The sequence below is a fragment of the Equus caballus genome, chromosome 1 (assembly GCF_041296265.1).
Source record: "Equus caballus isolate H_3958 breed thoroughbred chromosome 1, TB-T2T, whole genome shotgun sequence".
NCBI classification, from domain to species: domain Eukaryota; kingdom Metazoa; phylum Chordata; class Mammalia; order Perissodactyla; family Equidae; genus Equus; species Equus caballus.
In genome coordinates, this window is record NC_091684.1 from 50,350,805 (window position 1) to 50,378,717 (window position 27,913).

General features: G+C 44.7%; 1 protein-coding gene across 1 annotated transcript in view; it reads right to left on the minus strand.

Moving 5' to 3' along the window:
• CCDC6 (coiled-coil domain containing 6) overlaps positions 1 to 25,478 on the minus strand; it is a 108,328-nt gene extending 82,850 nt beyond the window's left edge. The window contains exon 1 of the mRNA XM_001503415.6: positions 24,204 to 25,478. Within this exon, the coding sequence (XP_001503465.1) occupies positions 24,204 to 24,512 (309 nt within the window). The 5' untranslated portion in view covers positions 24,513 to 25,478. The remainder of the gene's footprint in view (positions 1 to 24,203) is intronic.
• Positions 25,479 to 27,913: the final 2,435 nt, after the last annotated feature.

Below are 27,913 nucleotides of genomic sequence, written 5' to 3' on the forward strand. Positions count from 1 at the left end.
CAAGGCTAATCTTTCTCAGGAAAAAAAGAAATTTTTTAAAGAATGTTTACTGTGACTTTATTTGTAGTAAGAACAATACTGGAAACAATCAAAGGGGAAGAGTTAAGTAAAGAGAGTGCTCCCATTTCATGGGATACTTTATAGGGAGCCCTTCAAAAAGAATGAGGCAGTTCTATACCCATTGATAGGGACAAATTTATGAGATATGTTGTTAAGTGAAAAAAGCAACATACAGAACAGCATGTACAATGTGCTCCCATTTCTGTGTATTTTTAAGGAGGACAATATAGCCCACATTTGTATCTGCATAAAATGTACTCAGAAAAACGTTTATGAAAATGTCTGAGAAACTAATAACAGCAGTTAATGTCTACGAAGACAAGCCAGGGTCAAGGATAAGGGAGACTGAACTTCACCTGTATATGGCTTGAACTCCAAATGCACCAATTACATAATTTTTAAAACCTACATTTCCTAAAAATATAAAACTATTTATGTTTCTCAGTTTGAACTGTGCATTTTGTATTCACGAAATATAAGTCTTCGCAAAGAGGATAACAGTAGGGGCCCCAGTGCTGGGGACAAGAGACGTGCAGTTAATAATACATAACGACAGGGGCCAGCCCAGCGGCGCAGTGGTTAAGTTCACACGTTCTGCTTCTCAGCGGCCCAGGGTTCACCAGTTCAGATCCCGGGTGCGGACTATGGCACCGCTTGAAAAGCCATCCTGTGGTAAGCGTCCCACGTATAAAGTAGAGGAAGATAGGCATGGATGTTAGCTCAGGGCCAGTCTTCCTCAGCAAAAAAGAGGAGGATTGGCAGTAGTTAGCTCAGGGCTAATCTTCCTCAAAAAAAAAAAAAAAAATGATGGAATGGGATAAAGAAAGAACACAGGATACATTTTGGGGGAAATGTCAGTTGGATATTCCTCCTGGTCTTCAACTACAGACTTAAATCCACCAACGTTCAAAAAGATGTAAGAGCCTTGGGCAGGAAACACAGAAGAGCGCTCTACTTTACAAACTTGCTAAGTAAGCAAGCCCTACTTGGGGCTCCTGCTGCCCTCTGCAGATCAAGACCACACCCTGGACAACCTGATCTTTCCCCATTCACCTCTCCAGGTAGTTGATCTATGCATGAGGGAGCTTTCCTACATCTGACCCCTGCCTATAAGACTCTAATTTTTTTTTTAAAGATTGGCACCTGAGCTAACATCTGTGGCCAATCTTCTTTTTTTTTCCTTCTACTTCTCTCCAAAGCCCTCCCAGTACATAGTTGTATATTCTAGTTGTGAGTCCTTCTGGTTGTGCTATGTGGGATGCTGCCTCAGCATGGCTTGATGAGCAGTGCCATGTCCGCGCCCAGGATCCAAACCAAAGAAACCCGGGCGGCCAAAGTGGAACGCGTGGACTTAACCACTCAGCCACGGGGCTGCCCCCTGTAAGACACTAATTAATTTTTCCTCCCCGCTCATCTTAACCTCCCCTCTGGCCCACCTTACTGGCAGTACCAGTGAATCCACCTTTTATTCCAGGCTCCTTTTCCATCCCTGATAGAAGTAGCTAAGATCTGAAATGTGCACGTAAGACATGTCAGAGACAACTACGACAGAAAAACGCACAGGCTCCAGTAAGGAAAGGTCTGGAGTCTCTGACTCACTCAAGGTACAGGTTAAAGGACTCCTCGACACATTAGTAAGAGGCCAAGAAATCCCACTGAGGACAGTAACAGTCTACCAGGTAAGGTACTAAGACTCCAACAGATGTGAGAAGAACATACCCTTTACCATCTCCCCCTTTTTAATTCCCTTGTACAAAGAAAGCACAGAATGGGCTGCTTACCTTTCAACTTAGAATGGGCACAGAATAAAATGCGACCCAGGGAAGGAAGGGAGAAAGCTATTTCGGATACATTTACTATATATCTACAGTCCTTCTATCTTCACTCCTTCAATTCCCGAGCCAAGTCAGGAAGTTTGCTTAACAAGTGGTAAATCTTTTTGTCACATTTGGATTTTAAAACATGAAGACTATTGGCAAAAACACATCCTAGTGAAAAACTAAAAAAGAAAGGATTAAAATGCCATTTTTGCAGGCCAAATTTATTCATCTGAAGAAAGTTCTAGATTGGCATAGTCACTAGAATAAAAACCTATTCCTAATTTAAAAGGCACATTTGCCAGCACCGCTCCTTGCCCTAGATACTACAGGGTGTGCAGAAGCTGCAGGATTAGCAGCATGGACGGTGGTCTCAGCAGACCCCACATTCGAGAAGACAGTCTCCACTTTAGTGTGATATTTTTTAATAAATGTTACTCAACAGAATTCTTAAAAATTTTAACTTTAATACTTTCGTAAGATTTCTCACGTAAATCAGGACAAAACACGCATCACAACACATTTCAATTTTTAGTCAGAACACATGTTTTCTGAGGGAAGAGCACGTGCAGAGTACAAAGAATATAGTCTACAAGCCAGGAGACCTGGGTTCAAGTTCTGACACTATTACTGACTACTATCACGGACTTCGGTAAGTCATTTGATTTCCCTGGTCTGTCATTTGTGAAAACGAGCATTAGACTAGCAATAAGTGACAGTTAAGGTATTCTCAGCTCAGAAATATGAAGACAGCAAGGGAGAAAGCTAAAGAGTAGTTCTCTTCCCTTCAAATGGATGTCATATATTTTACTAATGGTTCAAGGTCTATTCACAGTTAAACTCAGTAGCATCAGAGGATAGACTATAAACAGACCCCACCTACTTCCAGATCCTTCCTCAGGCCACATCCAGATCTACTCTGACCACACTGTCTTTCAGTTCCTCAAACCTGCTGTGCTTCTGCTGCTTTCAGGGTTTTTGCATGGCCTGTTCCCTTGGCCCAGAACACGCTTTTACCAGTCTTCTGCATGGTTAACTTTTATTCATCATTCAGACAAGAGCAGCCTACACGTCACCTCAGGGAAGTTCTCCTTGGCTGCCCCAAACTAGTTCAGTTCCCCTTTTATCACATCCTCTGAGAACCATATGCATATCTTCTGAAGCGTCTACCACAATTTTAATTCTGTAACTTGAAATTAGTTGTCTGATGTCTACTTCCCCCCACTAGAATATAAGCTCCAAGAGGCAGACACTGTCCCCCAGACCCTAGCACAGTCCCTGGCACACAGAATACCCTCAGAAATATTTGTGAGATGAACAAAGATGACTGGCTAATTGGTCAGTACGGAAAAAAGATTAAATTTAAGGTCCAGAGCTTTAAACTTATCTTTAAGCAGGGGAAATGGAAAATACTGCAGAGTAAAATAAAACCACCAGATAAACAGAGTCTGAAACTGAACAGAGAGAGAAATAATGCCAATTAAACTTAAGTCCATTTAAGAAGGTTCTAGAGAGAGGAAAAGGCTACCATCATAGTATCCAAAATGCAAACAATTCTGTAACTGATCAATTCATCACAGGAGATTTATCCTAATTCAGGATCTTATATGAAATATACAGTGATACTGCAGAGAGAGATGAGGGGGAAAAAGACACCAGGAGATGTGCTTCTAACATGCAGCTATGAATTCAAGTAGTTTAAGACAATTTAAAAGGATATCTAGCATCATTACTTTTATTATTTCTTCTGAATCTCTCTTCTGTCATATATTTTTTTCAAAAGAGTATATACACAGTAAGGTTTTACCATAACATGGTAACAATATTTCCTGTAGATCATAAATGACATTAAGAAAGCATAAAGAAATTTCGTGTGGCTAAAAAAAAAAAACTCCAAAAGCCAAGTCAAAAGATAAATGACAAGCGGGAAATTTTTTTGCAACTCAAAATTAGAAAAAAGGGCAAGTCTCTGTAATATATAAAATTACTGAGAAAAATGGCTAAGATTAGGACCAATGTCCCAACAGACAAATGACAAAGACTATGAATTAGCCATGTACAGAAAAGGAAATACAAACGCTCTCACAGACATATGAAGAGATGCCTACCCATCCCCTTGAGAGAAATGCAGTCTACACTAAGATGCCATTTTTCACCTACCAGATTGGCAAAATGCAAGTTGGATAAAAGTGTGGTAAGGGGCCACACGTACTCTCTCTCATACCCTGCTAATGGAAGTGCAAATTAGAACAAGTCCTGTTGAGAGAAATTTGGCAATATCTATTCAAATTACACATATGTACTGCATCCCACCCAGCAATGTCACTTCTGGGAATTTACCCAGAAAGGCAGTATCTCCAAGTGAAGGAATTCCTCTGGAGTCAACTTGCCTGGGTGTGAATTCTGGCTCTGCCACTCTCTGAGGTGAGACTTTGGGCAAATCACCCAATCCTCTCTGAGCCTCACTTTCCCCATGTGTAAAATGGAGATGATAATATTGTCTACCTCACAGGACTGATGTGAGGATTGAGCCAATATAAGGAAATGGTTTAAGAGAGAGGCCAGTACACATGTCCAAAACAAAAGAAAAAACAAACAAATGGGAATTCATCAGACTAAAGAGCTTCTGCAAAGCAAAAGAAACTAGAATCAAACAAAGAGACAATCCACCAATTGGGAGAAAATATTTGCAAATCATATACCTGACAAGGGATTAATCTCCAGAATTTATAGGGAACTCACAGAACTGAACAATAAAAAAAGCAAACAATTCGATCAAAAAAGAGGCAGAGGAGATGAACAGACATTTTTCCAAAGAAGATATACAGATGGCCAATAAACACATGAAAAGTTGTTCAACATCACTAATCATCAGGAAAATGCAAATCAAAACTACACTAAGATACCACCTTACGCCTGTTATAATGGCTATAATCACTAAGACTAAAAATAACAAATGTTGGAGAGGTTGTGGAAAGAAGGGAACCCTCATACAGTGCTGGTGGGAATGCAAACTGGTGCAGCCAATAAGAAAAACAGCACGGAGAGTCCTCAAAAAACTAAAAATAGGGGCTGGCCCCGTGGCCGAGTGGTTAAGTTTGCGTGCTCCGCTGCAGCTGGCCCAGTGTTTCGTTGGTTCGAATCCTGGGCGCGGACATGTCACTGCTCATCGAAACCATGCTGAGGCGGCGTCCCACATGCCACAACTAGAAGGACCCACCATGAAGAATATACAACTATGTACTGGGGGGCTTTGGGGAGAAAAAGGAAAAAATAAAATCTTTAAAAAAAAAAAAAAAAAACCTAAAAATAGACCTACCATATGACCCAGCTACCCCACTACTGGGTATCTACCCAAACAATTTGAAATCAACAATCCAAAGTAACGTATGCACCCCTATGTTCACTGCAGCACTATTCACGGTAGCCAAGACATAGAAACAATCCAAGTGCCCATGGACTGAAAATTGGATAAAGAAGATGTGGTGTGTGTGTGTGTGTGTGTGTATACATGGAATACTACTCAGCCAGAAAAAAAGACAAATTCATCCCATTTGCAATAACATGGAAGGACCTGGAGGGAATTATGCTAAGAGAAATAAGGCAGTCTGAGAAAGACAAACACCAGATAATTTCACTCATACGTGGAATATAAACAAACACATGGACAAAGAAAACAGTTCAATGGTTACCAGGGGAAGGGGGGTGGGGAGTGGGCACAGGGGTGAAGGGGAGCACTTATGTGGTGACAGTCCAGAAATAATGTACAACTGAAATCTCACATTGATGTAAACTACTATGAGCTCAATAAAAAAAATTAAAGAGAGTGGCCGGTACATAATACGCACTAGGTAAGCATTAGCGGATATTACATCCCCTTAGATATACTCGTCCACATACAAAATCATCCCTGTTCAAGGTTACTGTTACATTGTTTGTGAGACCAAAGACTGAAAACAAATCAGATGCCCAAGGGTAAGAGACAGCCACACAATGGATTACTACACAACTGTAAAAAAAAATGAGGAAGTAATCAATATACTATTATGGAAAAATCTCCAAAGTATAATTAAGTAGGAGAGAAAAAGGGCACAGAACAAAGAATCATCTATACCACCTTTTGTGTAAAAAGGAAGGGAATAGCATGTCATGAGATGACTTTCCTATTCAAGAAATGCAATTAAAAAATAAAAGAACATTTTAAGTAATTATGTGACGTGATGCAGGTGTTAGCTAAAGCTATGATGGTAATCATTTTGAAATATACATCCATCAAATCAACACACTGTACACCTTAAACTTACACAAATATCTCAAGAAAGCTGGAAAAATTAGTGGGGAAAAAATATTTTAAAAGAGCAGCATTTTTTTCAAGCTTCAGGTGAAATTAATACATACTCACAAACGTATAGACCAGTGATTCCCAAAGTTTGCTGCTGGGTCAAAAGCAATTTTGGAATTACCTGGGAATCTTTAAAAAATACTAATGCCTGGCTCCTATCCCCAGACACTGAAGGATGTGACCCCAGGTATCATGACTTTTTAAGTTCTCCAGGTTATTTTGAGGGACAGCAAAGCCTGGGAACCATATGCTGAAAGGTGAAAGGCTATTGGCTACAGAGGTCAAATTATTCCTACAAAGAACAACGGCTCTGAAAATAACCAAAGTCCCAAACCCCCATGTCAGTGGCCCACTTTAAACACCAGTTGACAGAGGCAAATGAGAGCAAAGTAAAATAATCTGGACTGTCCCTAGGAGGTAATTCCAACAGCTAGGACTGTCCACGTTTCTTTTCCTAGACTCATGTAAGTGAAGGGCTTGGCCTTCCTGCCCCAGCCCCCACTGAGGCCTCATTACCCACGTGTACTGGCCCCATTTCACAGAGGTTCAGCAAGTATTTGGATAACTTCTGGTAAAAGGAGACTTGCTACCCTTCACCTCATTCTCGTTCATGCATTAACATTAAAGCTCCGTTCAGTCCCCTTTGTTTCTAAGTGTTGAACTACCAGATCCCTTTTTTTTCCTCTGCCAAGGAGCTGACAGAGAGGAAAGAATCCCCACCTGGGAGTCAGGTCATCTGCCTTGCAGTCCCACCTATCCCATTTACCAGCACTGTTCCCTGGCCAATAACTTACTAACATTTCACCTGTGCCCCAGATCCTTTGTTTTCAAGGTGAGGCTCCCACTACCTACCCCATACACTTGCTGCACGACTCAGATAAAATAACTGAGTTGAAACCATTCTATAGATGCTGCACAAGCTGCAGATTTCAGAGCTGAAGATTCTGGGCAAAAAGGCTCATTTTTCTACCTGTCCAGAAGACATCTGTCTGCACACCCTGCCCACAGCTTCCTGTCTGGTGCTCTCCAGGCCTGTGTGGCTTCACACACAACACCGTACCAGACTTTCTAGAAGCCCCAGATGCCAGCCCATCTTCCTACGGCATGATTCCTCCAGGATGTTCATCAGACATTTCGCAGCTAAAAGCTTCCGGGGAAGACTGCAAAGGAACTTCAGAGTTCCTTGCAGCAGAGCCTGCACAAGCCAAGGTTCTTGCCCCACGTGCACGGGGTGGTGACCTGAGAGTCATCCGGCTGTGTGCCACGGGGGCTGGGAAGCCAGTCTGCATACCTTCCTAAGGGCAGAACCAGCATGACTGGGATGCTTGGGGGACTAGGACCAAGAAACAGGGCAGCGGGTAAAAGGTCGCCCAGCCTGCTGTCAGCACACTAGGGGGAAAGAGGCGATTTAGATCCAGGGCCAGCAGCCTCAGGGCACAGGCTTACAGCAGTGGGGAAGCAAGGATAACACATTTGACTCCAGAAACGCCTCTGCTGTTCACCTTTCAAATATGAATTTACTAGGGGTAATATTACTATTTTCTTTAGATGAGAGAATGGCATGGTGGTTATAAACTCCTTAGAGATGCAAACTGAACTATTTATGGGTGAAACCATTTCAAGACTGACCGTGTGTTGAGAGTTGGTGAAGCTGGGTGGTTTGTACATTCACGGTACTTTTGTGTATGCTCGAAAATTTCCGTAATAAAAAAAAAGTTTAAACAAAATCCTCCATCATCATAAAAACAAATTTCACAGCAGGGGAATGTGAGAAATGTATTCTAACAGCATGATCGAGAGCCAGACGTTCGGGGCTAGGAGACAGGGCCAGTAAGCCACTAACTTGAGCAGCTATTTCTCCTCTCAAGGCATCAGCATCCTCAGCAGAGCCCTGGGGCATGATGGGACGCAGGCCCCAACTATAACTGGCACTGGCCGTGAACTCCTTTCTGGTGCTGGCGAGGCTTCCCAAGCTGTTCACCACTGTTAACTGACACACGCTGTGTGTGAGAAGCAGCTGGTCTTGAGGCTATTCGGGGTACAGAGCTCCCCACCTGGCTTTCCCCTGTGAGAAAATTCCTATCAACCATAAAATGACAACATGGACACATTCTATCAAAGGGGCTTCTGAGGCAGAAGAAAGAGGGACGGGAAAGAGCTCAAGCGTCCATTCAGCATTCGGAGCTGCATGTGATGCCAGAAGAGGAGCCTGCTGTTTCAAGCTGCCATGCCTTTGTCCATGCACTTCCTTCTTCCTGGAACGCCCTTCACTCACATCCTTTTGGGGGAACAAAAACCTCAAGTCCTCCAACAGTCTGTCTGTCATTTGTGAAGTGTTCAACGACTGACCAGGCCATGAGAGTCATTTCATCTTCATTTCCTCCTGCGCCAGTCCTGGGTCTTTCTGGCCCAAGAGCCCTCCTTTGCCCTTCTCTTGCTCTGCAAAGGTAGGGGTGACCTCTGCAGCCTGCATCTCCCAGGTCCCTGTCAACTAACTTTCAACTGGATTCAGCCAATGAGAGGCACTGGCAAGAGACTGGAGGGTGGGAAGAAGGGAGAATCAGGGTGTTTCTCCTCTTTCTTCCCCACCTTGGGGCAGCATTCATGTCTCAAGGCCCATGTGGTTCCAGCTTTCTCTGGGTACCCCCTGCCCCTGGGCTCTGATAAGACCACCTCCTCCCTCTGTCCTCCAGAGGAGGTGTGGGAGTGACATCCTGCTGTTTCACACTCCTGGGCTGTCTCACTGCACCTCCCAGTGAGTTGTATTCTTGGCAACTCTACCACAGGGATAACCAATTTCCTGGGTTAAATTTTCTTCCTGTCACTCCTCATGGTTCTGTTTTCCTGTGTGAACCCTGAATGGTCAACTTACCATCTTCCTTCAACCACAGTGTGGTCACTGCTTTCTCACCTGCCTCTCCTACCAGCCTCTGAGCTCCTTCACGGCAGGCCCAGGGTCTTCTTGGGCTTCAGATGGCTTTAGCCCAGGGCAGGGCACTCGGCTGTTATTTATACCCCACCTTGCTCCTGAAAAGGACAGCTCAAGCATACAGCTGGCACTTAGTAGTTGTCCAAACTGTTGAGTTAAATGAACGCCAAGGATACCTCATAACCTATAAAAGTTAGAGAAAGGCCAAAGGAGAAAAAACTCTCGGAAACACCTTTAAGGGACAGAAGACAGAGCCTTTCCAGGGGAAACTGATTATAAGGATTCACTACTCAAGAATTAGAGCAAGTGCTCAGAAGACAGGGCAAGGACTTAGATTATGAATTTAAAAAACAAAACTATGCTATATTCTGAATTCCTACAAGGGATTTCATAGAACCTCACAGCTGCAAATTGTCACAGAAATACAACACGGGTTAAGAACCGGGCCTACAGAGCCAGGCTCCCAAATCCTGGCCCCACCACCTCACAGCTGAATGACCCTGGCCAGTTCACTTCTCTATACCTCGGCTCTCTCAATCTGTAAAGTTGCAATAATGGTGCCCTGCGGTTTTGTTTCAAGAGCTAAACCAAACAGTGCACATTGGCTGCATTAGTCATTATCTGCAGCCTAGCTCCAGGGGTCTCAAATCAACTGCCATTAGAGCGGGAAGTAATAAGCACGGGAAGCTGCGGGGGTGAGAAGCAACAGAGAGGCAATGCCCCAGACAGACGGGAGCGACCGTGCCTTTCCTGAGACATTTTCTTTCAAAGGTCTTTCAAAACTCTGAAGCCCAATCACTCGCCCGTAGGCCAAACGCAGGCTGCCAGTTTGCAATCCCTCAATTCTAAACAAGCTTCCTCAGTGAACTGAGGAGAAAATGGAGGCCCCGAAAGGCTGTGTGATGGTTGCCTGGCCCTACAAACAGTGAGAGGCCAAGAGGCCTTGTTCTCCCTGTGCCATTTCAGGCTCAAGGAAAGGAGAAACGAAACAAAAGGGTTGGTAACGTGTGGCCAAATAAAGGGAGACACCTGAGACATACAGACAAGATGGCCTCCAGCGAGGAAGAAATAAGGAAGTTGGTGGTGGAAGGACAGAAAAAGGGAAAGCAAACTGAGAGCAGCTTGAGGAAGGAGAGGAGGTGACGTCCTGAGAAGACCCCAAAGAGCCACAGTAAATAGAGGACAGTGGGTGGGCTTCACAAAGGAGAAAAGGAAAAGGAAGACAGACAAGAAGTAAATCCTTAATCCTTGGATAAACGGAGAAAAAGAAAATGTGTACTGAATGAGTCCAGAGGGCTTGCATAAGTCACATCTTTTATCCCCCAAACCTGAGAGCTAAGATATCATTGATTTCCTTTTAGAGAAGAAGGCACGGTGGCTTAGGGGTCAAGGTGAGTTGTCATATGATCACAGAGCTAGGAAGCAGCAGAACTGAGATTTTTGTAAAAAGTCCTATGGGTTTTAGGATTGCCAGATAAAATACAGAATGCACAGTTAAATCTGCACTTGCAATAAACAGCGAATAATTTTTTAGTAGACGTATGTTCCATGCAACAATGGGGACATTCGTATACTCAAAAATTATTCATTGTTTATCTGAAATTCAAATACGCTCCTCATTCTGTGTTTTTATTTGCTAAATCTGGCAACCCTATCTGGTTTCCAAGTCTCTCTCGATTATACCAACTTCTCTCAAGAACCCTGGGGTGGAAAACAGAAAGGAGTTAATGAATAAAACTGGAAGGAGGGATAATTCACACAGATGGCGTAACGGAGAATGCTAATCAGCAACACATACATTCAAAGGATAAAAACAAAAAAAAGTGAGCAGTGGAACCTAGAGGAACTTGAGAACTAGAGAAGAATACACTGTGCTTAAGAAAAGCAGCAGAGCCTACTGGTTTCCATTTGGGGGCTAAAAGTGAACTCCCACTGCCTTTTGACACCATCCATGAGGTACCAGTGACCCACAGCTGCAAGGCTCTGGGCCAAATAAGAACCAATCAAATAAGGGATTAAAGTCATTAGTGCTAATCTCCCTTACCTGACAGAGTTCAATGGGAAGGCATTAAAGAGGCATGGGAGGGAGGCAGAGAAAAACCTAAAAGATTCCAATAGTCGTGGCTAGAGCCCCACCTCCCGGTGGACAGATGACAGCAAAAGAGGTAAAAGTTCAAGGGGCCGGCCCCGTGGCTGAGCGGTTGGGTTCGCGTACTCTGCTTCGGAGGCCCAGGGTTTCGCCGGTTTGGATCCTGGGTGCGGACATGGCACCACTCATCAGGCCATGCTGAGGCAGCGTCCCACATGACATAGCACAACCAGAGGCACTCACAGCTAGAATATACAGCTGTGTCCTGGGGGGCTTTGAGGAGAAGAAGAAATTTTAAAAAATTAAAAGACTGGCAACAGATGTTAGCTCAGGTGCCAATCTTTAAAAAAAAAAAAAAGAGAGTTCAAGATAGCTTACCTTAACTTGTTTATTTACAATGCCAACTGAGTCACTGAATTACACAAACTGTCTTCCTTGCCCCCTCTTCACACCAAAAGCCTTCACACCAGGACAATAAAACCATGACAGTGCCCTAGTGAAAAGCATGTTCCTTCAACCTTCAAAAAGTCCCCAGGCTACCATTTCTATCGCCAGAGAAGATCCAGAGGCAACACAGAGAAAACAGGTCACTTGCGGAGTCCCCTGCAAAAAGAGAACACTTCTGGCCTCCCACAGACCTGCCCCTGGCTCATGAGCAGGGCTGTCCTTCCATCCTTTGGGTACTGCGAGCCTGCAAAGTCGGTCAATTTGAAAGATATCCATGTTTTGGTTTCTGTTCTTTAGACCAGCAGCTCAGTAGGAGTGGCGCTCACATTCGGGCCATCAAAGTCCACCCTCTGGAATCCATACCCCCACGAAACAGGGTCAAAAGTCACACGGCTTTAACTGTCTGCTGTCCACAGTACTAAAGACAGAAAACTGGGAAAAGACTCTCGCTGGCTGTTTTCAAGAAATAATGGAAAGAGCCCTACAACTGACCTACAAGGGAAAAACGGATCTTTTAGGAAATGTGTTTGCCTTCTGCTGTCCTGTTACTTTTACATGGCCACCCAGGCTGGTTTAATCCTGACTCACCAAACCCTAGGAAATTGGCCAAGCTCCCAGGCATCCCCAAATGCCAAAGAAACACAGGCTCTGAGAAGCCGGGCTGCAGAGCTCCCCAGCCTGAGGTCTCCACAGAGTCTGGTGCTTGCTGCCTCAGCTGCCCCTCTCAGGTTTCCAGACACTATTTTGCTAACATCATCTCAGAGGACTATTAAGAACAGTTCTGATTTTGAAATACAGTTTGGAGAATAGAAAGTGGGGGAGGGGTGGCTTACTAATAATCTTTAACATCATTTTCTAGAGGAATAATAATTTACAAATTACCCAAACACTTTGATCTGTATTGTCTCATTTAATCCTCATAAGAACAGTGGGATGGAAGCAACACCGGTATTAACCCTTTAGACTACAGTGTTCAATGGGCAAGTCCACCGAGGCTCAAAGGCTCTGAATGCAATGTGACTAGCTAGTGAGGTAGCTAGAACCTCAATTAACTGGAGCCCACATTCTACAGGGCCTTGTGTCCTCTGCTGTGCCACATTCCTTTCACACTGTCCCAATGCCCAGTGTTCAACACTGAGGGAAGGGGTGGGGCTACCCAGCAACAGCATGGATGCTGTTTACTACACACTAGTAAAGGTATGAACTAAGACAATAAGTGAAAGAATCTAGACACAAAAAGTACATTCTGTATAAAGCCCCTTATATGAAGTTAAAAAATAACCAAATCTATAGTGATAGAAGTCACAACAAAGCTATTTTGGGGGGGAATGACTGGAACAGAGTGCAAGGGAGCTTGAGGTGGGGCGGGGGGGGGGGGGGGGGTGTGCTGATAGTAGCATGGACCTTGAGAGGGACGATGTGATTACACTGGTGAATTCATTTGTAAATTCACTAAGCACTTTTCAATAAATTTGTGCACTCAAAGCTTGTACATTTTACTGTACACTGTACTCCATTAGAGAGTTTATAAAAAGTAAACCTGGGCACCTCCCAAAATAAATGCCACAGACTCTATTGAGCAGCTACTGGGTGAAGGCTGTGGGAAAATGCAAGTGAGCCTTCAAATGGCAGGGCTTTTAGGTGCCAGTCACCACGCAAGGTCCCATGCCACTGCCTGGTTCAATCCCTGTTCTACCCATTACTGTGACCTTGGAGAGGCTGCAGAGACTCCCCTGCCTCATTTCTGCATCCGTGACGTGGAGAAAGCAAACGGCTGCTGTGAGAATGAAACAGAACTGTCCCAGGCACACAGTAAGACTGTGATACGTATTTACTATTATCATGGAATAAGACAGATCATCTTATAGGTGATAAGTGACAAAGTACCTGTCCTCAAATAGTACAGAAGGAAAACACAAATAAATGCCTGCACTAAGCAGCCAGAGCAGATTATTACCAGGCAGAAAGGCTCCTGTTGTCTCCCGCCCCTCCCTCCCCTCTTCTGCAGTAGCCCCCCCCCCGGATGGAACCAGGAAGAGAGCCCACCAGACTTGCTCACCTGGGCTCAGCTCTCCGCCTCAGTTTTCATTCCATCTTGACATTCAGGTTCTGTCCTGGTTGTGAGGAATGCTGCCTCCTGCCACCACCCCACCCCCACCTTTCTCTAGATTAACTTCACCTTATCCTTCAGGTCTTAGCTTAAAGATAACCTCCAGAGAGGGAGAGCCCTCCTTGACTCCGGTCCCCACTCCCAGATGGCATGAGGGGCCCTCCACCAACACCCCACGTGCAGTCTCATCCCGGTCCTTATGCATGGCACACTGCCTGGCATACAGCAGGCGATCAATGCATTTGTTGAAAAAACTCCATCATGACTGTGCTAGTCAGACTATTTTTAAGTCGAGGTTATAACATAAGTACAAAGAGACTGATTCCAGACTGGGATGGGGCGAGGGGCAGCGGCAGGGAGCCCAGATGGCTGTGATGTAAGCACAGGTGGCCACTTACTCAGGTATCTGGGACAGGGTACCAGGGTGGAATAGACTATGGCCGGAGGGCGACAGAGCCAGAAAGGGATGCACAGAATGCCCCCCATGCACCAAAGGCCCCCTCTCCATCGTTGTTTCTCTTCCAAGGTAGGGAGTTTGCTACCCTGGAAACACTCCCTGCGGCCTGGCATCCTGGGAATTTGCTGTGGTAATGGGGCAGCCCTCACTGCTCTAACTGAACGAATAGAACAACGCAGGAACAACCCAGCGGAAAATGCCCACAACAGGATGACGATGAAACTGTTCATGAATTAATTTATATTCCATCCTCCCACAGGCTGTGTAGCCTTCTGCTTAAGCTGGGAGGCCAGACCTGGGTTCAAATTCCGGCCCCACCTGACAGCCCCGGGACCTCAGACAAGTTACATAACCTCTCTGGGCCTAAATTTGCAAGTCTGTATCTATGGATAACAGTAGTATAGATCACACAGGGTGGGGGTGAGGATTAAAGAAGAGGATATATGCAAATCCACCCATAGTACCTATCCCATAGTAATCACTGGGTGAACGTTAGTTGTTACCACAGAAACACAAATGATTTGGAAGTGGGGCAATGCTGGCAAATAAGAATTGTTATTCATTTCTTCAAGCTTTTTTTTCTTCAAACTTTCTTAAACTATGGTTTCTTCAAAATGTTGTCAAGAAAATTGAATGCTTACAAGAGATTTGACTGAAAAAAAAAGCAATTGGGGCCATCCCGGTGGGTGTAGCAGTTAAGTTCGAACACTGCTTTGGCAGCCTGGGGTTCACAGGTTCGGATCCCGGGCACAGACATGGCACTGCTTGTCAAGCCATCCTGTGGCAGCATCCCACATAAAATAGAGGAAGATTGAGACAGACGTTAGCTCAGTGACAATCTCCCTCAAGCAAAAAAGAGGAAGATTAGCAACAGATGTTAGCTCAGGGCCAGTCTTCCTCACAAAAAAGAAAAAAAAGCCATCATCATCATCATTTATGAGGTGTTAGAGCAAAGTCGTTTCTCTTTCCTGGAGGACAAGCCCTCACTGTGGGTCATTCCCTCCCAAGGTTCTCCACATCCGAATGTTTACTCTAAGCACAAATTAGGACAAATGGTGCCAAGCGCAGGGCAGGGCATAGGGCTGGGGTGCCCTACGTGTCTGTTGAATGACGGAAAAGAACCAGATGTGGATTAGCCAATAGGCAATAAAAATTTAAGTTGGAGAAAAACATCCACAGCATTTTAATTAAAATGTTTTAGGTCCAAATTCAGAACTTCAATGCCAGGACAATAAAAAGCAGCTATCTGCTATTACAGAGCTAAGTATTTCTTTTAAAAATAAAAAATTTAAGTCACTAAGAATAGAAGTTACCAGGGGCTGGTGGTAGGGGGGAAATGGAGCATTATTGTTTAGTGGAGACAGAGTTTTGGTTTGAGATGACTAAAAACTTCTGGAAACGGATAGTGGTGATGGTTGCATAACATTGTGAATGCACTTAATGCCACTGAATTGTACACTTAAAAATGGTTAAAATGGTTACTTTCATGTTGTGTATATTTTACCACAATAAAAAGAAAATCAAAAAAGTCAGTGGCCCTCTTCTCTGGGCACCTAAGCTATTTCTCAGTAATAAACTACATGCATTCAAGGTTCAAAATGACGTGCAGTAGTTAACACACTTTCCAAAAGACATGGATCAGCCAGTGATCTGGACCTGAGGAAGTCTAAACCTCTACTTGATGGTGTATATACTTAAAATTGTACTCTTTGGTTAACAAAGACATTAAAATCATCTAGTAGATTTTTTTCCTCAAATTTTAGTGTTCCTATAATCAGGAGCTACTAAATGAAGCAGAGACACAACGTTTTGACTCTTAGCAAATGTGTTTGTTTAGATAAATTAAGGCTTGTCTGGTGAAGAACCAAAAAAAACCCACCAAAATCTAAATAGAATAAAAGTTATTATTTGAGTTGGTATATTAGGCTAAGCGGGGGAAAAAAATCACCGCTTACATGCAAATAATTTCATCCGTTGAGAAACTCTTTCTATAATTAAACACTAAATAGAATTATTTTTCTCTCAGGTCTACATCAGTCCTTCTAATTCAATTTCAAAAAGCTGACAGCACAAAAGACTCAAACTATTCACTCATGAAAGTAACACACAAAGGGTTTCACGCAGGTACTAGATTTCTAAGAACTTTCTTTAGCCCACCCATACTCCATGTTGTTTTCATTCTTTCACTTTCTTCTTTCCTTCTATGGAAAACTCGTTTGAATTATGGCCTACGTCTGGCTGAGTAGCCCCGACGCTGCTCCTGAGCGACGGGCGGCCTCACTTGATCCTCAGCGCCCTGAGATGCCCCGGAGGGTATTAACCAGATCACTTTGGACACACACCTGGCACCCACACAGGCTGGGCTGATCTGGAACAGATGCGAGCAAGATTATCCCGTCAATCAACGCTGTTTTTTTAACAAACTGGAATTTGAAATTGCCCGTAAAATAGTATCTCTAACGAATTTTAAAGCAAGAACTCTTTGCTTTCACACAGTTTGGGATGAAAAACTTAGGAAATTTGGTCGACCCAACAATATTCCATGAAGGGAATGTGGGTGGGCCCCAGAGTGTAACAGGAATAGAGGAAAAACCACCTAGATGATTTCCATCTACTGACAGACGCAAATTATGAAATTAAAACATCAATGACATTTCTTTTCAATCATCACCACATAAACAAGAAAATTAAAAACAAACAAAGGCCTCCCTGTGCCACCTTGACATAGACAAATTGAACAACAGCTCTCCCCATCTCTGCCTTACAAAATCAACTACAGGCTAATTAAACTGAGCGAATATGACACACTGTTTCCCCTCGAGGTATTCTCTGAGATAGATGGACTTCATTTCAGATCCTGAAAGGTAATGTGGCCCTCCCTGGGAACCCCTACAGGAGCTGGCCTGAACTGCCTTTCTTGCTTCCACTTGCACGTTGGTTATTTCTGGGCTTCACAACTCTCTGGGCTGGAAAGTACTGGAGAGGGAAAGCCCGTCCCTCTGCTCTGAATTCCCTCCAGCACGCAGCCAGGGCCAAGCTGAATGAAAGTCAAGTGCAACCCCTGGTAGGCTGCTGGAGAAGCCCTTACATTCCTTCCAGATATTTCAGACTATCTGGCACACAGTAGGCTGTTCATAAGCACTTGTAGGATGAATCCTGCCCATTTCAGGCTGTATTTATCACATGCCATTTTGTGCTTTACTGAGGAAGCAAAGGGGGCGGGGGGAATCACAGAAAATTTCCCAGCATTAAACAAATGAGTATTACGATGAATTTTAATCACTGAACTGCACCTCATACATCAGATCTCGAAACTAATAATAAGTAAGGGGGTGAGTTAATCCTAAACAACCATCAATCCAACTATTAACTCTTCCTTTAACATTCTTCTCCCTAAAAGAGAACGCCTACAAAACAGTGACGTTTGCCATTTACTGGTTTGAACAGTGGGATAAAATTCACAGCTGTGGGCTTGACAGCCATAAAAGACAAGAAAATCTGACAGTCTTAGAGAAGTAGGAAGAGTCTGCAAGTTAACACCACTCCAAGATCCTGACGATTAGAAATGTTTTCCAGAGCATTAGTTTCCCTGTCAAGAAAATTTCAACCACCACCAAGCGGGAACACACTGAACCTGTGAACATTTACTTCACCAGCTTTGACAATAATTCAACCTATCTAAAAGCAACTGCATTGTGATTGAAAACAAAAAGCAACACCTACCCACAGAGGGGAAAAGCATGCAGAGGGAACAAGGAAGAAAACTGTTACCCTTGCTCAGCCTGGCTGTAGTTTAAAAGCTCAGATTAGCATTTTTGTGTGTCAACACAATTATCTCTGCAAGGCGTGATTTAAGGAAGAAAAAAAAAACAACACAAGTACACCATGTGTGACACTGTATCAACCCCCCACACTCCACTCTGCAGGCCACACGTGGACATGTACGAGGATTCAGTGAGTGTCATGAGTCTTTCTGCAGGTATTTCCCTAGTCAGAGCTTCAGGCCTCTGGTACTTGCTGTTTCCCAGAGGTGGCTGTGGGGCATTTTAACAATAAAGAAAGTCAGAAGCAACGCCTGAAGTGATCTGTCACCATCACCAAACCCGAAGTGGCAATCAGAAAACTTCCAACACAGTCACTTTTTCCCCTAAGCCTTGCACAAAAACTCTCAAAAAGGTGAACCTGAGGACACTTCGTCCCCTTCCAGAGGTGAAATGTATCACAATGGTCTAGGTATATGCTACAAGGTAGCCTTCAACATCACCCATGGTTAGAAGGCAAGGGCTTGGGGCACACCCTGAGTGCAGTGGACCCCCAAATATACAGTGTATCCATTCATCCATCCAGCCTGTTAAACCAACTCTGGCAAAGATGGTGTTTGCTGTGGTTCAGGACACAGGCAGGAGAGTGGCTCTATGAGCACAAGGTCAGGAGACAGGATGAGCACCCTCAACCCAGTAAAAAACCAAAAATACCTCATCATCCAATGCCTCTGGAGTCAACCCAACATTCCCCTGAGAGTCTACCGCATGCCAGCACTGACGAATGGGAATGAACAAGGCAAATTCTGTCCCCAAAGGAATTTACACATCTACTGGGGGAGACCTATATGAAGGGGGCAGGAGAGTGATAGATGGGTCCTGTGGGACATGAATGGGCACATAACCCAGTATGTGGCTGGCAACGAGGCCGTGCCAGTGCACACTGGGGTGGGGGTGGTGGAGGCAGTACAGTCTACTTGGATTTACAAGGCAGAAGGGAGAGGAGGAGTAGGGAAAAACATTTAAGGGCAGGAGGTACATGCTAAAGGAGCCAGAGAAACCTACCGAAATTCCAAGAACTAGCAATTCAGCAGAGAGCTTCAAGAATGTAAGGGTTGTGTCTCTGAAGCAAGCAGGAGCCAAATCATGCAAAGCCTGGTAAACCACTAGAAAGTTTACCTGGACCCAGAGGGCAATGGGGAGCCACTGAAAGTTTTTAAGCAAGCAATGACTACTTTAGCTTTTTGCTTTAGACCAGTCTCTCTGGCCTTGAACAAGAGTCACCACAAACCAGATACTGGTCATTCTCTGAACTCTTCCCCAAACCCAGCAAAATAAATAAGGAGAACACTGTAAAAGCCTCTCACAACCTTCTGTATGGTTTTGTGTTTTTTTAACCAATACAAATAAATTACATGAAACACACAGAAGGAACAAATGTGAAGATTTGAACTGCAAAAGAAATCTAAGAATAGCGTCTTTAAGACTGGACCTATGTACAGTTAGTCCTAACAGTGAGGTCATACTTTTCTCAAAGTTGTGTCTACAGCTGGGTGTTTCCATAAGAATCTAGGATTTTTTTTTTTTTAACCAGGAAAAAAAAAAGACACACTGTACCTCTTTACAAGGGCAATGTTGATCTGATAGCTTCAGAGAGTCTGCCAAAACGAAGTCTTAAAAATGGAAAATAGTGTATTACGCTTCCAGAGTAAATAATCCAAAATCCACAACATTAACTATATAGTAGCTTTTATCGGTTAATGAAACCATTACCCTGTTGATGTTTAAAATAGCCAGGTTTTCTGATCATGCTATAGCAACATGTTTTTCTACTAGAACTTCAAAATGCCTTGGTACTTCTTTACTTCCCTAAACTTCTATAATGAAGGACTAATTTTGTAGTTAGAAAAAGACACTTAAATACTAGAAGTTTATTACAGGCCTTTATTTTCAAACTAAATACATGCTGAAGGTCTGAACTGGTCTAGAAAAGGCATCCACCTTAGAGAAGTAGCCACACCGGGGTGAAGCCCTGCTTATGCTCTGAGAACACCAGAAACTAGTGCAGAACGTTGAAGCCATCCAGTTACTGCCCACAATTGCATTTCCTCACCTTCTCAGAGACCAGCAGCTCTGGACACCTCTCAATACACTGAAACAGATAATCTCCAATTACATTTTCACCCAAAAGCCAGAGAGATAGTGCAAGCCAGATAGATCTAAGCTAAAATCTAGGCTAACACCTAAAAGCTACTCAAATAGGGTGAGTGAACATTTGTTTTTTGTTTTTCTCCACTCCAAAGTAGAAATTATGATCTGTAATCATCAGCCTGGATCAACTGCTGATTTACTAGGAGAAACTGGATAATCGCTCAAAACATTCCATTCTACCTCTAAGCCCCAAGTAAAATACACTAGGGACAAGCCATGACCCCCAGATGCTCTGGACACCTGCAGACATGGATGAAGGGCCTTGTCCAGTTGATGCTTCCCCATCGATGATGTTTACCTCTACCATGCAGATGCTGAGAACACAGACCATGAAAAAACACTTATAAACCAAAAGAGAGCAAAATGATCACTGGTTAAGAGCTTCTATCGGCTTTTGGACTCGGCTTAAAAAAAGAGGGCACAACAATGAGATCCCACTACACACCTATTAGAACGGCCAACATCCAGAATACTGACAACACCAAATGCTGATAAGTATGTGGAGCAACGGGAACTCTCATTCACTGCTGGTGGGAATGCAAAATGGCACAGCCACTCTGGAAGACAGCTTGGCAGTTTCTCAACAAAACTAAAAATATTCTTACCATAGAACCCAGCAATTGCGCTCCTTGGTATTTACCCAAATGAGCTCAATCTTCTGTACACACAAAAGCCTGCACATGGATGTTTATTGCAGCTTTATTCATAATTGCCAAAACTTGGAAGCAACCGAGTCATTCAGCAGGTAAACAGATAAACACCCAGACAATGGAATATTATTCAGCCCTAAAAAGAAATGATCTATGAAGCCATGTAAAGACATGGAGGAGCCTTAAATGCATATTACTGAGTGAAAGAAGACAATCTGAAAAGGCTACATACTGTATGATTCCAACTACATGACATTCTGCAAAAAGCGAAACTATAGAGACAGTAAAAAGAGCCAAGGGTTAGGGAGGGATGAAAAGGCAGAGCACAGAGGATTTTTAGGGCACTGGATCTATTCTGTATGATACTATAATGGTGGATACGTGTCATTATACATTTATCCAGACCCATAGATTGTACAAAACCAAGAGTGAACCCTAATGTAAACTATGGACCTTGCATGATCATGATGTGTCAGTGTCAGTTCACCAGTTGTAACAAACGTACCTCTCTGGTGGGGGAGGTTGTTATGGGGGAGAGCGGGGAGTATAGGAAATCTCTGTACCTTCTGATCAATTTCGCTGCAAACCTAAAACTGCTCTAAAAAATAAAGTCTGTTTAAACAAAAGCAAACAACACTGGCACCTCTCTCTTCTTCAGAGTGTGGCTGATTAGCAGTATACCTTCCTGAATATGTTCAGAGAAAACAAAAGACAGCCATAATCACCTTTAGTGGTCAAGAACATCAAAGTTAACATTGTAACAGAGGAACTAATAAGAGCCAGGAAGGCAAGTAATAGGATTATGGTACCATCTTCCCTTCAAATTAACTAAAATAGTGAAAAATCTAGGAAGGCCTTCACTTAACTGAGTATCTAGGACTTGTCACAAACTTCCTAGGCAGCTACCAGCAAGGGCTATGTTTAACTTAGAGTTGTCAGGGGCTGTGCAGCTTAACCTTAACATAAACTACCACACAGTGTTATTCAATGGACTCCTTACATTCACAGACCCATTTCATGGAGTCATACACATTTCTCCTCCCAAATTACATACCTAAAGTCGAACCCACCCCAACACAATCTGGGTCCTTGGTCAGTTAAAACTCTCAAAACCTTAAAGGCATCTCTTCTCTGCATTTGTCATACGGCTCCTTAATAACACCTGCCAAGTACTAAGGAACCAGGTAAACCACAAGCACTTTTATTTGGCTCCTTGCATACATTAATCAGAGATTAAAGCCGAACTGAGAAGTTCCTAGTACTTGTAAACTGTCATCCAAAACAATTTTAAAACTACTCAGGAGGGCGACAGAATATTTACAAAGTATATTTGATTGGATGTCAGTTTCAGGTGAGAGTTAAGTGCTAAGAAATAAAGCCACCACTTTACACACTCTTCAAACCAAGTATTCAGAAGGCCTCTGATCTTCTACACCAGGAATGAATGTGTCTGTGCAAAGCCAATATGTTTGTGTACAATTTACAGACCTACTTTTATTATGGTTAAAGTGTCAAACAGATAACCCTTTCTTAGTATCTCCACCCCCTTATCCTCCCTCCCAAACAAACAAAAACAGCCTGAAGTGCTCACTGTACCCAAGAGGCTAGAGATTGTTTCATCTCAGTTTTACTGCTTTCCATGGTTCACATTCTCCAAGAAACTAACCCTCTCATTTACTAACTCAAACCTTAAATAAACTGCTTCCACCAGCTTCCCCCTCTTCTCAAACCCGGACTCAGCAGAGAGATCTCTCTCAGCCAAGAAAGCAATAGAGGAGGCTTGGAAGTGACTGCCTCTGCAAATTCCTCCCCCTTCCTACCAAAAGGACATTTCAAGAACTTTACAGTCTGGACATACGTGAATGTTGCTCCAATTCGATTCACCAGGACTAAATTCGAGCAAACTGTCTGTCTATAATCAATTTGTTTAGGGTGCCAATCACACTGACACTTGGGCGGAAACCTGCTTTTTAAGCAAATTCACAATGTCATCCAGTTCCCACGTATGCGCTAGCACTGAGGGAGCATCCACATCAACTCACACCTACACACTCACTCCTCCACTAAAGATTTTTTCTTGGGACAGGTGCATCCTAAACCTGCCCCATTCCACTTCCAGAGTGGGATCTTTGATCCGTCCCCAAATTTATGTCTTTTTCTCCATCTGAAGGTTCAGTCTAATCAGTTATTGTGCGGCAGCTATGGGAATTTATCCCCTTGACTTCTGGACATTTTCTTCTCTGCTCCTGGCTCGGAAACCGTTTTGATCTGAATAGAGTTGTCTGTATGGGGATTCTGCATGTTAATGATGTGGCTAGCTGGCAGGGAAGTTAGGTGAGAGCACACAGTGTACTTTTTCCAGTTAGTTTAGCCTCATCACGGCTATAGTGGCCTTTCTAAATGCCTGCTACACTAGGAAGGAGACCTATGCATCTAATCTTACCCGCTTCGGGAAAGCCTCCAGGGGCCAGGTGGAAACAGAACAGCCAGCCTCCTCTCCCGTCAAGTCTCTGGGCTCAGAGGCAAAATACCCCTAGACATTCCACCACCAATGAAGCAAACACACGTACATCTGGCTTAGCAAGGGAGTCAGTCGCTACCCTTCACCCTGGTTTCAGCACACCCTTCACTCTGTCCAGGCCAGTATAGGATGCTGCATTCTCCTGGCTGTACACCGTCGCCGTCGCCGCCAACACCCCCCATCCCCAACCAAGGAAAGGACTTCCAACGGAGGTGGGAGCATCAGCTACGGTACCCGCCCTTCCCTCTCGATCCTGGCCAGAAAACTCCACTTCCCGGATTCCCGGCCACTCTCTCCCGCCCCCTCCCCGAGTGATCCAGCTAGCGCTGTCCTGATGCCAGCGAAGTGCCCAGCCCAGCTGCGCACCCCCCGCACCCAAGCCGTGCCCCCGGAACTGGCCCCAGCTTCCTCACTCTCCCTGAGCCTACGGCTCCCCAGATTCTGGGCGCACCCCTCAGGCGTACTAGGGCTGAAAAAAGTCCCACCCCGCCCCCCAGTCACACCGCCAGCCTCTAGTTCTGCCCGGGAGCGGCCTCCTCCCCAGAGGCGTTCCGTGCCTGGTTGTCCCAGCAGCCTTCTCCCGCACCCCATGAGGGGCCGAGACCCCCGGGGAGGACAGACCCGCATGGCCCCGAAGGGGCGCCTCCCTCTCCCCCACCCTCCGGGAGCCCGCAGGTCTCGACTGGGATTGTGCTCGCTGCGGCTCCTCGGGAGCCTCGGGGAGCCCGGGGGCTGCCTGGGTCGGGGTGCAGCCTCTCCCGGGGGCGGGCGGAGGTCGGCGCTGCGGCGCGCCCCCCGGGGGCACTCACGATGGTCACGCTGGCTTTGCGCAGGTCGCGGTTCTCCTCCTGCAGAGCCTTGCACTTGAGTTTGTAGGTCTCCAGCTCGATCTTCAGCACCTTGTTCTCCTGCTGCAGCGAGGCCAGGCGGTTGGTGAGCTCCTCCAGGCGGAACGGCGAGATGACAATGCCCCCCGACTTCCCACCGCCGCCGCTTCCCCCGCCGCCACCGCCGCCGCCGCCGCCCGAGGTCGACGAGCAGGACGACTGCATGGCGGCCGAGCTGCTGCTGTTGCCCCCCGCCCCGTCCGTGTCGCTCTCGCTGGCGCTGTCCGCCATGGCCGCGGCGGGCTAGGGAAAGGAGGAGGAGGAGGAGCAGGGAGGCGGCGGCGGCGAAGGCTGGGCTGCGAATGAGTGGGCGCCGGCCGAGCACAGGGGAGCGCCGAGCTGGGCGACTGGCACCAGGGCGCAGACTCGAAGCGGCGGCGAGAGAAAGAGAGGGAGCTTCCCGCTGCCAAGGGACCTCCTCTGCCAGAGAACAGAGACCCCGCCCGGGCTCGGGCAGTATTGCACTGGGGCTAGCTCCAGCCGGGCCTGGCGCGCTCACTAGGCCATCCTGCAAAGCTTGCCGAAAGCTCCGGGACCCGCCCGCGGCCGCCGCGGCCCGCCTCCCGGCGTCGGCCGGCGGGCCAGGGACGCCCGGGCACTGCCGGTGCGGGAAAACCAGGCCGGTCTCAGCACCCGCCGCTCTCCGGCCGCACGTGTTCCGAGGGAGGGCCTCCGAGCCCCCTGTCCTAAACCCACGGCCGCCCAGCCTCTTCCGGGCTCGCGCCCGCTCTTGGAAAAAGGAACCCAATGGCCCCCTGGCCTCGCAGGTGCTAGGCACACGTGGAAAGGTCAGCCCGGCTCCGGCATCTAGCCCCGGCCGAGTCGTGGCCCCATCTTCCGCAGACTGTGTGTGCTCGTGTCTCCCTCTGTCTGTTTCAAACATACACGCAGCCCTTTCAGTTTTATCTTCTCAGTGAGTTTGACTGGGAAGCTTTGGATAGGGCTAAGAGAACAGAAAGTTCCCCTGCAAGGAAGGGGAGGTGGGGGAGGGGGGCCTGAAACAACAGCCACAGGTTAACCTCGTTAAGAAAGAATTTGCAAAGAGACACACCGCCCTCTGTACTCCTCATAATCTCACAAAGCACACAGCGTTCAATTGTTTAAACAAGGTGCAACTTTTTTTTCCTTTTTCTCTTTGCATCTTGCAAACAGTGCCGGGACATGTCACGCAGTAGGATTAAGACACTAACATTTATCTAATCCAAAAAGAAAAAATGATAAACACTTTTTGTGGATTGAAACATCTCTTTAAGCGCCAATTTTCCAAAGTATCTGCAGACATAGTATTACGCTATACAAATAAGTGAGACTACAACATAACCATCGTCTTTCCTTACTGTCGTCTTGCCCGCTCCTAGAAAACTTTAACGGGTCAAAAATAAAACAAATTAATTACTCTAATGTAGTCTAATGCAGGGTTCTAGTTTTGAAACAAGAAATTCAAAATCAAAACGTGTATACCCCTCTCCCCTCCAAAAGAAAGGCTTGCAGGAAATTGGCCCAGCAGGTGAGATGATTCTAAACACTTTACACTGTTGACACAAAACAGCTTTCACTTACGTATAAAAATTGGAAAGTGAAAGTGACCAGACTAGTTTTATTATCCAGGGTTAATTAAGGGAAGAGCAAACATATGGAAACAGAAATTGGAAAAAATAAGTGTAAAAATGTTTCGATCGCTTTGAACTTTTAGAAAATTTTATAAGATGTTAGGCAGGATAAAGAGGTGGGGAAAGGAACAATTTTTATTCCCGCTCCTCCATTGTCTTTAAAGCTAAATTTGATCTAATGATTAAACTGTTATTCAATGGCTAATGGAAACTGGTAACAGAATAAACTAAAACTCCAAGTGTTCCAAATGACATCATCTTTTACCAAGATGGCTGCTTTTAGCAGACAGCTCAGAAATGCCAGCTGCAGCTAAACTAATTTCTCTTGGTTATTTTTTAGTTTAGTGCTAGAGGAATTCTGAACTTAGTCATTGTTGGTGTGGCAGGAAAAAACAAAGAAAGAATTGGCTTTGCTCTTCAGAAACATATAGCCAATGTAAATAGCTCTATTATAAGTGATCCAGTTTAATTTTCACTAAAATTTATGTCTCTCCCTGACTTTTCCTTTCGGGGATCGGGTACATGAGACAAGCAGCTCATTTAATTGGAAACGGCTTCTGGAAAACTCACTTGCTGGGTGAAATGGAAGAGGAACATTAGCAGGGAGTAGCACCACAGGAGGAAACTCACATTTAACAGCATTCTTTCCACTTTATTCAGCACCGTGATAAAATCTTAAGAGAGTCTGGCTTCCATACTTCACAAGTTTCTATTGTTCCCTATGCCATAGTATCTTAAAGATTCCACTTTTAGAGCTTATTGCAACAGAAACATTCCTTCCAGGCAAAGCAGGGGGCAAGCTGGCTCACTCTCAGCTTTATCACCAACTGCCTGCCTCAGAAAGGCCGACTTTCTGCTTCAAGTTAGCAGAGGGGTGGGGTTTACAGCGCCTGGCTTTCTTAAAGGACCCATGTTGTGGCAAGCTTAAGAATGTATTGGTCTTGAATAGGATTTGAAGGGAAACTGCATTTTGCCATGGCACTTGTAGGCAGTAATCGTGTTTAGGAGACTTTAGGGGGAAAGCCATCTTCTAAAGCTTCCCTGCTGATACAGATGGGAATAAACTGGAGAATATTTGTTCGCTGTGGTTTTTATTGTTATTGCAAAGCAGAAGCGTGTCTAATTTTCTACTTCTTGTAAAAGTGATTCCCCTTGTAAACAGACCATTTATCACAACATTGGTTCAGTAATAGCATTACAATGGAAACACTAGTTACAAAACCAATAATATCATTATAAAACTCCTTCTCAGCTTTCTAGGGGAAATGAATCAGAAGAATAAATGGCAGTGTGTGCTGCCTGGAGGAAGAAGAGACAAATTTAGATAATCACTTCCATTGGAGAAATAATGAAATTTACCCTTGCCCTATTCCAGATTCGAAAACGTAACAGTAAAGGAAAAACATATCTTCAGTCTAATTGCAAGGCACAGCACCAAAATCTTTGTCTAATGCCCTTTGTGCAGCTGATTTACTCTATGGCCTTAGAACTTTCAATAGTAAAATTAAAATAATAGCATAAATCATAGAGAAAATTTGTTGTTTAATTTTTAATGGCTATAAATAAATTGCTGTACATATCTAGTTACTTTAATGTCAGATATGAGTGATGTTATTCAAACTCTGAGTGGATTTGGTGGTTACAGGAGCTACCGTTACAGTTTTGAAAAAGATTGGAGTGAGCCAAGTATGAGCTGGCTATCATAAAATGTCAGCATTTGGATAGAATCATAGAAGAATGTGCACGATGGTGCTATCATTTCTTGAAAGGTACTTGATGGTGTTTACTTAAATACACTTTTTATTTAGAAGCTATGACTAGTCCTAGGAAGTACAGGGTTTCTCAACCTTGACATTATTGACACTTGGAGCTGGAAAATTCCTCATTGGCCTGGTGGGGAGGGGACTGTCCTGCGCTTGGTGAGATATTAGGCAGCATCTCTAGCCTCTCCCTCGAAATGCCAAGAGCATGCCAACTAAAAATGTCTCCAGATATTGCCAAATATTCCCTTAGGGCAAAATT